We start from the raw sequence: 13,052 nt of genomic DNA on the forward strand, positions 1-13,052 counted from the left end.
CAAGCCTTTTGAATAAGTCCCAGTAGGCATTCAATGAAAACCATATGATTGATAACCCATTGTCTCTCTTGGGTATAATGTTGTTGATTTTGTTGTTGGAGTCTTGTTATCGTCGCTAGGGTGGATTATTTGTATTTATATAAAATGTGTTAAAGTATGGAGCCTGATTTATGTAGGGTTAAGGTGGATAGGTTAGTGTGTCATTCATGGCATAAGCATGCTTGGAGAGGTTAGTGTAGAGCTTGAGAGAGAAAATATTGCACATACAATATAGACTATACTTGCAAATGATAAAGCTTAATATTATTCAACAGAACCTACCTCTATATAGGCTTTACAAATAGGCAACCTTTTGACACATGAGCACAAAAGGTGGCTGCCAATGCACAATACAAGTGGCTTTCTCTTTACAAAGGTTACAAGAGGCTTTTCACATGGCTTGACACATAAGGCTTTTCTAGATGAAAAAGATTGTTCACATAAGAGATGCAACAAAACTCGCATCCCAACAATCCTCCCCTATGTGGGTTTTGGTTGCATATCACTCACCGACACAGCTTCAACATTACATGGGATGTGAGTTTTGTTGCATCTCTTACGTGAACAGTCCCTTCCACCTAGAAAAGTCTTATGTGTCAAGCCATGTGAAAAGCCTCTTGCAACCTTTGTAAAGAGAAAGCCACTTGTATTGTGCATTGGCAGCCACCTTTTGTGCTCATGTGTCAAAAGGCTACCTACTTGTAAAAGCCTATATAGAGGCAGGTTCTGCTGAATAATATTAAGCTTTATCATTTGTAAGTATACTCTATATTGTATTGTGCTATAGTTTCTCTCTCAAGCTCTCAAACTCTACACTAACCTCTTCAAGCATAGCATCATGCAACCACGACAACACATACGACGGTTTATTTTTCCCGGAAAGTACATCTTGCATGCTATCCATGAACACATGAAGTATCCACCTAATTTTGAGCCCAAAGAAGAGGTAGCAGAAAATGATTTTGCCAAAGCTTTGCTTGCATATGAGGCATCCCAGATCAATTGGATTCCTCTCGAAGAAATGCTCAAAGGAAACTATAACAAAGGCATAGCAGTTAGGGCACTTTCTCCAACATAATCAAAATAAGTCCTTTTGCATAGCATTAATAATTCGAGGGCTTTTTCCCACGCGGTTTTTTCCTCCATTGTACATATATTGTACATTATTTCTTCCTTTGCATTTTGCATGCGATCAAAATATCAACAACAACATCATCACAATGTGACAGAACAACAACGACATATTGGCTACTACAACAACTGACAAAAAAACCAAAGTACAACAACCTTTGCAAACAACAAACGACATTTGCTATGAGCATTATCTCTCTTGTGTACCTTACCCTCTATTTGTGCCAGGAGAGGCTTCTGTGTGCCTACACCCTAATGTTTTGTGTGCCTACACCCTTTGTGTTTAAGAGAGGCAACTTTGTGTTCGAGGGGAGGCTTGTGAATTATGTGTCTCACTCTAGTTTGTTTTGAAGGGAGGATTGTGTGAGTGATATGCAACCAAAACCCGTTGCATCTCTTATGTGAACAATCTCTTCCACCTAGAAAAACCTTATGTGTCAAGCCATATGAAAAGCCTCTTGCAACCTTTCTGTAAAGAGAAAGCCACTTGTATTGTGCATTGGCAGCCACCTTTTGTACTCATCTGTCAAAAGGCTGCCTACTTGTAAAAGCCTATATAGAGGTAGGTTCTGCTGAATAATATTAAGCTTTATCATTTGCAAGTATACTCTGTATTGTGCTATAGTTTCTCTCTCAAGCTCTCAAACTCTACACTAACCTCTTCAAGCATGCTATTAATATGAATGGCACACTAACTTATCCATCTTAACCCATTGCCAAAGAATTTCAAAAGAGAAAAATAACGATGTGATTAACGCCATGATGAATATACAATGCAAAGAAGTATTGAGTTAACAATTGTAATAATTAATTAGATTAAGCACCAATGCAATCTAACATAGAAAAATGCATAGGATCTAATTAGATTAGGAGATACTAATCTAAGAATAGCTCTGATACCAATTGTAGAGTTAAGGTGGATAGGTTAGTGTGTCATTCACGACATAAACATGCTTGGAAAGGTTATTGTAGAGCTTGAGAGAGAAACTATTGCACATTACAATATAAACTATACTTGCAAATGATAAAGCTTAATATTATTCAACAAAACATGCCTCTATATAGGCTTTACAAATAAGCATCCTTTTGACACATGAGCACAGAAGGTGGATACCAATGCACAATACAAGTGGCTTTCTCTTTACAAAGGTTACAAGAGGCTTTTCACATGGCTTGACACATAAGGCTTTTCTAGGTGGAAGAGACTGTTCACATAAGACTGGAAGAGGCCTATATCTGTGATATTCAGCCTTAAATTACCTGCATAATTCGTAAGGGCCTTCTCCACACAAATGGCGCCGTGAGACTGCCACACAACCACCATGAGTTGCAAAACAGAACTTTGCTGTCAAAACCTCCCTTCATGAGCATCTGATCTAAAACACCAATGTTACAGATGGCCCACAATCTTGTAATACACAAAACACTCCAAACAACAGCTTACCGAGTCGATACAGCACACGATACATACTTATGATGATACTGATAGCAGGCTAGATGACATACCTCAGCGATGCACATCACCTCCTAATTAAGCTGTGCAAGATTTCATTATACATGCTATTTGAGATCATTGATCCGATAACGCCACAAAAGCAGCAACAGCAAAAAATGAAATGTAATGGGAGTAAGTGCCACAGAACAGCCACAAACAAGGAAGAGTACGTCCAGCCTCAACCTTCTCCTGAATTTGTGGGTGCTTTATTACAAAAGGACTCTTAGCCATCCACACATGAATTCTTTCTTGAATGAGCTGATACAACCCGAAGGCAGATCCCGAGGGATTTCATTAGTAGTAAAGCTGATATTGCCTGTCTTATTGAACTTGAAAATGAATGCCACTTAGCAGAAAATGCCCTAGAAATGCGACATATTTACACTGTTCATACACATACATTACAATAATTTGTCTTTCGGTACCTTCTTTGAGTGCAACTTAATAATGCTGCACATCAAAAGCAAGGAATTTCTTTAGCAGTTAGCGTAGAGCCATGTACTAGGAATCTGGTTAGCTGGGGGTTTGCCCCCTTGCGCCTTTTTAGAAAATTCCAGCCACAGAAATGACTCACGTCATGAAAGGTTTTGGTTAAAAGGACATGATTATGGCTCTGCAGCAACAACGGCTTGGATTCGCCCAGTTTGTATCAAGTGTGTCACCTCTGCTGCAGCTGCTATTGCCGCTTCCTGCATAGTACACAGCGCATATACTAACCATGAGGTTCACCAAAGACTAATCAAATGCTGGAACCAGATATCAAACAATTCAATTCAAATTTTCACCTGTTGTTGTCGCCTTATCTGAAGAGCGTTCATAGCACGTGCCATAATATAGCAAGGTATTAAAAAGCCTGCTGCTCTTACTAGAGAGAGCTGAAAACAAAAGACAGCATTGACATTACACCTAACATCACATAAACCTACCTCTCCCCCTCCTTTTTTGTGCACGTACAAAGAGACCCCTGGGGATGCTCAAGCCTTAAAGGCCTATCACCCGGAGGATGTAAAAGACGGCAGGTACCCCTCTCTCTCTCTCTCTCTCTCTCTCTCTCTCTCTCTCTCTCTATATATATATATATATATATATATATATATATATATATATATATCAAAATTGGGTTTGTACCCTGTTGCATTACATAAAATTGACCGAAGGTCATGATACGAGAATATAGGAAAAACCTGTTAAGAGGCTTGATTAAAGTAGCATTCATGATTAGTAGAGTAGACCTTCAATAGGTCATAATAGTTTGAACTTACGAATTAAATGAGGGAATAAAACACTCACAAAAATACAAAAGCAAGGGACACGAGAAAAAAGGAAAAGAAAAAACTAAAAAACTTTTCTTGCTACTTAACAAAACTAGATTAAACAAACCATTATTCACTTAAAAATGCTTTTAGAAAAGCCACAAGCAAAATAAGTTAAAGTGAGTTACTTGCCTAATACTTGAAACAAGTACTCAACTTTAAACTAACAAGCATAAGACATCTCAAAGATTTAATCCTAGAAAGCAGACTCCACAAGACAACTTGTGAAGGAACAAATTCTTAAATTCTAATGTAAGTTAAATACTAATAATGCATACTACTACGAACCTGCCTAGAAGAGACTAAATATAACCAAAGTAGTACGAAGTTCAAAACTTGACAATATGCGACCTAAACTTCGTTGCTTGTCCAAGCAGAAAGAATAAGATTATCACCTTTATCATGCATAGCCTGGACAACAGCTATGGCATCCCTCCTCACGTTGTCAGTGCCCAAGAGCAGGTGCAAGTTTGTATAGAGGTCATTCATGCTTTGAACGTACTCTATAAAACCAACGAACTAAGTTTCTATCACCCTCTGGAGGTGATAGGCATACTCAGTCATGATAAAGGCTAGCATTTGTCAAGTAAGAGCAAAAGTACTACAAGCAATAAAGATCTAAATACCAAATTAGAGTGTTATCAAGTCAAACAATAAGTGAGCTTTTAAGCTCTCCACTTCGATTGAATTTACTATTGATTATCTTGAATGTTCCAAAGGAGAAAATATTGAAAATAAACTTACTACGACACAAAAATAAACAAACTTTTTTCATAATTCTTTTGAATGAGTATCCTTTCTCAACAAAAATAGAAATAAGATGGCATGACTGAACAACAAAAGCCAATTTATCATAACAAAGACGAGAAAACATAAATAGTCGAGAACAAATGACACCATATTTAGCTAAAAGAGATATTCGAAGAAATGTGAGGCATATGGATGATATTTAAATTGACATATTCTATGTCAAGGCATTTAAATGCTATCATAGATATCTACTTGCACAGTGAAGAGAGTCTGAAATATCTTAAAACTAAAAAAGGCACAACAATCACTATATGTTCACAAAACTCCTTATGTCACGATTGTGACGTATTCTTTGTCTTTGTATTACCTTCTTAGCTTAATTCTTTTGCAAATACGAAGATGTACCAAATCCGAGACCCTCGATTCTCCAAAGGATGTGTCTATTCACCCAAGAGTCGCACCTGTTCGGCAAATAGCCATGCCTCTTCAACGAATGGCTACACCTTTACGCCGAAAGGTCACAACTCTACAACAGAAGGACACAACTATTGGCCTAGAGTCATGTCTCTTGACGTACGGTCATGTCTTTTCATCGTGTCTCTTCAGTTTCTATATAAGAACACCCTTGTAACACATTTCAGTGAATCAACACACGTCCATTCTCTGAGTCGCTTGTCATCTAGTTTCGTTCATAGTTCAGTTTATATCTAAGTTCACTTATGAATACACACACATAGTAAGCGTGTTCTTCAAGTGGTATTAGAGTAAATTCTTTTCAAGGACCCGAAGGTTGTGAGCCTCTCACCCTCGCCGCTACCCTCTGTCCCCTCTATCGGAATTGTATGGAAGCAAAAGAAAGATGAAATGCAATTTTTCCCCCGACGGTATGAGGTAACATTGGTATTTGTTTATTACCTACTAATAACCATATTGTACCAGTGATGTGTGCATGCCGCGTACCCGGAGAATCTCGCACTCTCTATGCTCGCACCTGAACGGTTTGCTCCAATGCTCGCACCCCTTCCCAAGAGATATGCCCATTTGCGCACGATTTCCCAAATCCCTGGGCTGGCTGAAACGCTGCATTGTTGAACGTGGCCTTTGCGCTGAAAATTGTCTGCGCTGGACTCTTTTACGTAATCAGCCAGCAGTGCCCTCTTCTTCACACCATACAAAAACCCAAAACTTTTCATACCTCAAGCGGCCGGTCAACCCCAAAATTAAACCCCTCGTGTAAGCACTTGAATTAGACTTACATTAAAAAATAAAGCAAAGAGGCATGAAGACCAGCAAACGTTTTCTGTCCTCCCTTGCTTCTAGCGCTGGCTGTCCTCTCTTGTGTACGTCATGGTAGGTGCGGAATTCAATGTGCCAATCCCATTCCTCTTGTACAAAGAAGAAGTTCTAGAGAAAATTTGCCGGAAAATCCTCTTGCACGTGAAGTAATAATTATTCAAGGTTCTCCTCTGCCCGAGCTAGATATCATCATAATTCCAAAGCCTGAACCCGTTTCAAAATAGTTTTAGCTCCCGAAGTACCCATCTAGAACCTGCTCCTGCACCTGTTCGAGTGTTCTTTGAGGCGTAACAATGCCGACTTCTCCAGACGGAGAAGGCCAATCAAAGGACGCCCTTACTCTTATCAAAGAGCAGATGGTCACACTTTCCACAAGCCTCGCATCACTTCACACTCGCTTGGATCAGATGCAGACACAAAACACTTCTCGGACGACTAATGCTGCTTCTCCACCACCTTCTTCAAAAGCTTCTGTGGACGAACAAAATGAACCAGATCCAACAAATGAGGTAGACAATCGTAAACTCAAATTACTTTGTCAAATTTTTAATGTTGCCCAAAACAAGAAGCTTGCTGTTAAACTGCATTAGCCTTATAATGGTCGCCGCGTCAACCGCGTTGTCACAAACCAGTGACGTGGCATACCCGGTGTCACAAGACGGGCACCACGTGCCAATAGAAAAGAACAGACTGAACAGGCTTTTAGCACTTCAATAACAACTGAACTGAAAAAGAGAGACAACACGCGACACGGAGTGGCGGAATTCCACCCCAGAGAGTATTGGCCCCAAACCTTGGCGCCCCTTTCAGTATTTCTTTATATTGCATCAACACAGTACAAGCCGGTACTCCAGACTCTGCACCTTCTCCAGGAAGCATGCCAGAGAATGAGCCTTAGCCTCATATTTAAAGGCTCTTGGCCTGAAAAGCAGTTACAATAAAAAGCCTTTGCAACTCAAAAGCTTCTGGTCCAAAAAGCAATGCCAAAAGCTGCCATCGTAATTTACAGAAATCCGTAAAACCTGCCACATCATCATGTGAGCGCAATTTTGGAAAATCCGCCACGTCATCAGTTTTTGTGTGAGTGCAGGTCCTACTTTACTTTAATCCTTTTGTCACTTTGGCCCCATCGGACGGGGTCCCCATAAGTTGGTAGGACTTCTTCTTCTGTTACTTGTTCTTCTTAAGGTTTAGGCCCCTCGACCGGCATCTGTAAGTTGGCTCCATTCTTTAGGCTGACACGTCAGCAATTTGTTACATCTCCCCTTCTTGAAACAAAGTAATCGTCCGCAATTACAGCATATCTGCAAAACAACAAGTTAGCTCAAAAATTTCCGAGCGGACATTCCGAGGGACAATCACTTTGCTCTTTTTATTGAGGAGTTAGCTTCTCCTTTCTGCTCTTTTGATCAAGGAGTTAGCTTCTCCTTTCGGTTGGTTTGATCAAGGAGTTAGCTTCTCCTTTCTACTCTTTTGATCAAGAAGATAGCTTCTCCTTTCGTCCAAATCAGAACTCTTGATATTCTAGTGTAGTAAAATTAGCCATCACACCCAGACCGTACTGATCTTCCACGGGTGTCTTGATGCACTAAAAAATTACATACCCAGGCAATCTCATCTAATTAGAAATATTCAGTAATTGGCACATCACAATGCAACACAAATGCTTACATATGCATGTTACAAGACACAACAAACAGTGCCGCTAAGCACTCCCTCGAGACAAACGGTCTACTGTATGAAGCTACTCAACGACTACCTCGTCACTCCCCTGCAAATAACCTAAAAAGGTCCGGGCCATGAGCTCAGAGAACTGTACAACCAAACGCTCCCCAAACCGCAGTCTGCGTCGCTTGGAGGTTCAAGCATACAACCAAACACTTCCCAGGCATCGGCCTACGTCGTTCGGAGGTTTTCTAGCATACAACAAAACACTCCCCAAGCATCAGCCTGCGTCGTTCCGAGGTTCAAACAATACCAAAACAGTATTTCTCACTTCTCCACCCAGGAGTAAAATAACCAATCAATAAAACCAATATTAAAACCAGAGTCAAACATTTCAAATCGGCACCAAAACAGGTTCAAAATAGATACCATCCATTTCAAACAAATTCCAAACAGGATCACCAAACAAGATCAAACAGAACTCAAACTTAAAAAGCAATCTTGACATCAGTCGAGCTCGAAAAGTCGACTGACTTTCCATCCTGAAACCTGCACCAAAAATGAGGGTTAGGTTTCTTCCATAAGGTCGTAGCCGAGCACAGCATAGTCCATCGGCTCTTAGACAAACAGTGTTTCTTTGGCGGCGATGGTAGTCCCAAGATAGCAATCGCACTAGACCTCCAAGGCTATCTGATCGTGAAGAGACATCTACTGGGAGATGTCGAGAAACTTCAAGTTATAATCTGCTAAGGTTTCATGGCAAGCATTTCAGGATAGCCCACTCTACCCGAAGGAAGATGTCAGAATACCATATATAACTTCGGGCAATTTTTTTAATTTTTTTTCTTGAAAGCTTGCCAAGTACTTGGAGTATGCTGCTTGGTAGCTGTAGACATCAACATCTGCATGGCACTGCTTCTGAGAAAAAGAGTGACTTGAAACAAATCTGGATCCTTCTCTTGCAAGTGATCTTAATTGGCTTATGCTCTCTAAGAGATGAGCAGTGAAGACGGGAGCGCGCCCGATGCGCGATGAAGTAAGGGTGGGAGTGGCTAATAAGTCCGGGTTGGAGGGCGAAGATACCTCGAATAAAAATCCATCAATAGCTCTGTCTGACCGGTATGCTTTCAGAAAAGCACATGTGACTGGATCAACAAAGAGTCCAACAAAATGCTGAACTAGACACTCCAAGGGCTGATCCTAAAGTGCCTTCCACAATCAATCCTCATGCACTAGTTGCCTGCTGCTCCAAGTGCTCTAACTCAACCTCTAGCTCCTGGTGCCGATTCATAGGGCAAGTACAATACTGAGTTACAAAGCAAGCCCGAAGGTAAAATCTAGAGAAAACTGATACAATTGAGCCACATGGGCATAAACTATAGAAACTGTATGAACTGAGAAAAGGCCAAGGGTAAAAACCTCTCCTGAAGAGAGCAAAAAGTGCCCTGGCGTCCTAAGGAAGATAGAGGATGACGATTGCATCTGAAAGACAGGCACTTCCGAGCAAAGGTAATCTTTGCATTTGCACTCCAAGACTTCCCATACGATCAAAAGTACGCAATCAAAGTAACTAGTCTGTGAAATGAAGGAAACTGGCTGCCAGAAGACAGCTTTTCAAAACCCACCGACTAGTACCCTCTGCAAACCACGGACCTGAGGTAGCACAGGTGAAGGGAAATCTGCCAAGGGAGCTCAAAAGGACAAACCAACAGAAACACTGAACTGAAACTGCCTAGACGGTCTCTCGCTTTGCAGAAGACAGTTCACTTGCTGCAGATGGCTCCTGTCATCTATAGATACCAAGGCTCTCTCCGAGGAGAGCGTAATGGGCATCCAGGGCCAGCCAGAAGATATCCAATTGCAGAAAGAGAAAGGAGACCACCCCAAACCAAATGCACACACCAAGCCAACAAACAAGAAAAGAGAAAACTTGACCAAAACCAAAAACAAAAATGACAAATGAGCATAACGCCAGAAACCAGAACAACACCAAAGGATTTCGAAAACACACGTAGAAAGAAAAAACAGAAAACCCAAAAGCAGAAACATAACAAAACTACTATGGAAACATGCAATAGTCCCAAAACTACATCTAAGCGAACTTCTCAATCTATAGGCATCAAAGGTCAACAGACTCTTACCAAATGTAAAGTAAAGCTAGATCCAGCAATCAATATGGAAGACCCAGCTAGCGAGCAGCCAATAGACACTTCTAAATGGACAGTACCATATCACAAGACTACCACATAGTCACACGTTATGCTACTGTTGAGTTAATGAACATCTTCCAACGTAAAACAAATCCAGAGGTTACTCAAATATGCATATACTATCTCCTACTTCATAACTAAGGGAACAGATACGAGTATCCTTACCCTAAACAAAAGCAAAGCGCAGGCAATAAACCTCTTCAACTAGCATTTTTCATGAAAGATAATACACTGACACAAGCTAATCTTAAACTGTCATCACCAAGACAGCAGTCAGCCACATACAAAGACAATCAACAGTAAGACACTTCCTTTGTCACTTCTCCCTCCCCTCCCCTCCCCTCCCCTCCCCCCCGCTCACTCTCCCTCCGTCAATGTTTCTTTTCTTCCTATGTGAGACCAACATATACGGGAGGGAGCCCATTACCATGAAAAACGTTGACAGATCCTCATCTTCACCAACACCCGTCATGGAGATGATGTGCCGCAGTAGTAAAAGTGCCACAAGCTTCAAGTGCCACAAGTTTTGTAGTAAGCACAATAAACTAGAAAGATAAAATTGAGTTGACAGCCAAAGTACAGCTTTGTTATCTATTTGCTTTGAATAATGAAGAACAGAAAATTGACATAGCGCATACTATGAGAGCAACGGAACGGAAGCAAGCAGCACTGTGTGCATGTGACCCTGCATACTCATCATAGTCACCCTCCAAAAAGTGATGATCAGCAGCCAAGGCAAAAAGCCTGGGTTGCCCACTTGCTATGTCCCAACCGGCACTGTCAAAATCCAGCCCTTTTAAATGAATTTCATTTGGAAACTTCAGGCCAAGCAAAACTATATCAACAACGAGAAGGGTAAATAAGAGCTTACCCTAAGTCTAGTCCTACGTTATCTGGTCTACCTTGCTGTGGCATAGCATAGCCACCCTCAAAAGGCTGCAAAAAGCAGATCTTTGTCAAAAAACTTTGAAAAAAGGTCAGCCACAAAATAACTCACAATCTGAGCAAAGTTCACCTTCTGACATATTTCACAAAGAGTGTCTCCTTTCTCATTACACCAATGTTGGATGCATTTCCGATGAGCAAACTGCAACAAAAAACACAATTGCATAAAACTGAAACGCACCCAAACTCTACTGCTAGCAAATCTCAAATTAGATCAGGCAGTACGAATACAGATTTCTACTTATGGAATCTGGACAGCAAGCATGCAAATCACTCCAACAATAAATATACCTAGATGAATCCAGGATGGGACCAGATTCACCCTTAGAAAAGTGCAACGTATAGCCCCATGGTAGTCACCCACAAGACAATATAACCATCAGCTCCATCGTGCATAATATTGACTAAATATCATGACATCCCCACAAATGTCGTCAGTGCCCAATAGTGGGTGTAGAACTAGGTACTAACGTATGCTACACACACCACACGCACACACACATGAGCATACATCAACACAAAGTTCAGCGTACTGAGTTTGTGTCATGACTCCGCAGAGATCAAGGGCAGACTCAGCCATAATGAAGTGCATTGAAGCCTAGCACTAAAAGACACATTAAATTGAAAATATTAACACAAAAAAGAGGTAGCTCATAGGGCATATGCACCACAAAAGATAGAAAGAATTAGCACAATATCAACTGGTCGTAACTCAGACAAAAACTTCACAATGTGAAGTCTGCATGTCCGCTATACAACCAAAAAAATGCACCAGCTTGTTTGCACTCAGCAGAGTAATCTCAGCATGCATCAAAATCAGAGTTATCCACAACAGAAACAGAGTAAAAATTACTCTGTTTCTAAAACACAAGGTCTACAAACAAAATGTCATCAAAGTCACCCTGAACTACTGTGGAAAACCCTACCAAAGCACTCAAGAGAGTGCACATTGATCAAATTTATTGTAAAGTGTTGTTAACAACTAATATATCAAGTTCAGAATCAAGACAGAGCAGAAACAAGTATCCCGCTATAATAATGTTATCATTTTTATAAAGTAATCAATCTACATAAACTGTCATAACGCAATTAGCATTCATGTGAACAATTTAAAAATTCACCTTAAGACTGCCAGAACAGGCACAAGGTGACTCGAGATTGGCTATGTCATCCTCTTCCTGGCAGATCCTACACTCCGCAAAAGCAGGGCTTTCAATGTCTTTCTTGCCAAAATGTGGCTCACTTTCAATAGGCACAACGACATGGCTGCTATCCACACTACCATGATCTCCTTTGAGAAGGGGTACAGCCTCTTCATTCACAACATGCTCAATACCAGATGCCTCACTCGTGATGCTGGAATATTCCTTAGATTCTGCACCCAAGCCGACCTTCATTGCTTCAATGGCACGGTCTTGGTTGAGGAATATTTTATGTGTTTCAATTTCTTGGTCACATAACATTCCAGAATTTTCTACAATGCCTGCATCTGCCCTGCAAAGTGTCTGGTAACCACTTGATAATGTAGACTTGGCAACAAGTTCAGAGCTACCTGCCTGATTGTCGGCTTCTTGCTCTGCCCGTTTCCCAGATTGGGAAATCTCATCGACAGAGAGAGCTACATGGTCGCTCATGATGTGTGCGTGCTCTGAATGCAAGAGAAACCCTGATTGCGGGTGAGGCCGGTCGCAGAGAAACCCTAATTGCCCCTGTTGTGAGAGAGAAAGACACCAACGCTGATTTCGCAGCTCTGGAGTACGAACAGAAGATTCGAATCACGTACAGCAGAAGAACGAGCGGATGTGCTGCAGGCGAAGGTTACAAGGATTCAAGGAAGCTGAAGATTTCTCACTTTGTTGACAAAATGGTTCAAGGAATTCTCTTGCCTTGTCAAGCACACGCACACATCCTTGAAATTGGAAACTTCTAGTTCTCTCTCTCTTCCCCTTGTTCTCTCTCTTCGCTCCTCTCTCTATCTCTTCACTCCCTTTGAAGATTTCCAATCACATTCATCAACAATTGCGTGTCCATAGTGAAATTGGCCTCATAACTAATGGCATTGTTATCTCCAACGTTATCTTAAAACCTCAATCCGTTTTGGATACATCTCCTTTCTCAAGATTGTCAATAAAACATTTGTCAAAACACAGAGCTCTCTCTCTCTCTCTCTCTCTCTCTCTCTCTCTCTCCATTGTTCCTTCGATGTAA

At 41.0% G+C, this 13,052-nt stretch overlaps 1 protein-coding gene across 1 annotated transcript; it reads right to left on the minus strand.

The window, feature by feature from the left end:
• Positions 1-2,762: 2,762 nt before the first annotated feature.
• Positions 2,763-12,775, minus strand: LOC147442277 (uncharacterized). The gene is made up of 7 exons (XM_086528505.1): positions 11,966-12,775; positions 10,915-10,986; positions 10,771-10,835; positions 10,538-10,676; positions 10,327-10,407; positions 3,451-3,540; positions 2,763-3,354 (listed from the first exon to the last, which is right to left on the minus strand). Exons 1-7 carry the CDS (start codon positions 12,476-12,478, stop codon positions 3,271-3,273), a joined length of 1,044 nt encoding a protein of 347 aa, XP_086384631.1. The 5' UTR covers positions 12,479-12,775; the 3' UTR covers positions 2,763-3,270.
• Positions 12,776-13,052: the final 277 nt, after the last annotated feature.

The sequence above is a fragment of the Adiantum capillus-veneris genome, chromosome 14 (assembly GCF_014529385.1).
Source record: "Adiantum capillus-veneris isolate H3 chromosome 14, ASM1452938v2, whole genome shotgun sequence".
Lineage (NCBI taxonomy): Eukaryota > Viridiplantae > Streptophyta > Polypodiopsida > Polypodiales > Pteridaceae > Adiantum > Adiantum capillus-veneris.

Bases quoted from the DNA above. Each gene is read 5' to 3' on its own strand.
- LOC147442277 (XM_086528505.1), bottom strand. From the start codon at position 12,478: ATGAGCGACCATGTAGCTCTCTCTGTCGATGAGATTTCCCAATCTGGG. The intron at 10,408-10,537 runs GTATGCGCTATG...TGGCACTTGAAG, and splicing joins TCCGTTCCGTTGCTCTCATA to CTTGTGGCACTTTTACTACT. The intron at 3,541-10,326 runs GTAATGGGCTCC...TTTTGTTTTCAG, and splicing joins ATCTGTCAACGTTTTTCATG to CTCTCTCTAGTAAGAGCAGC.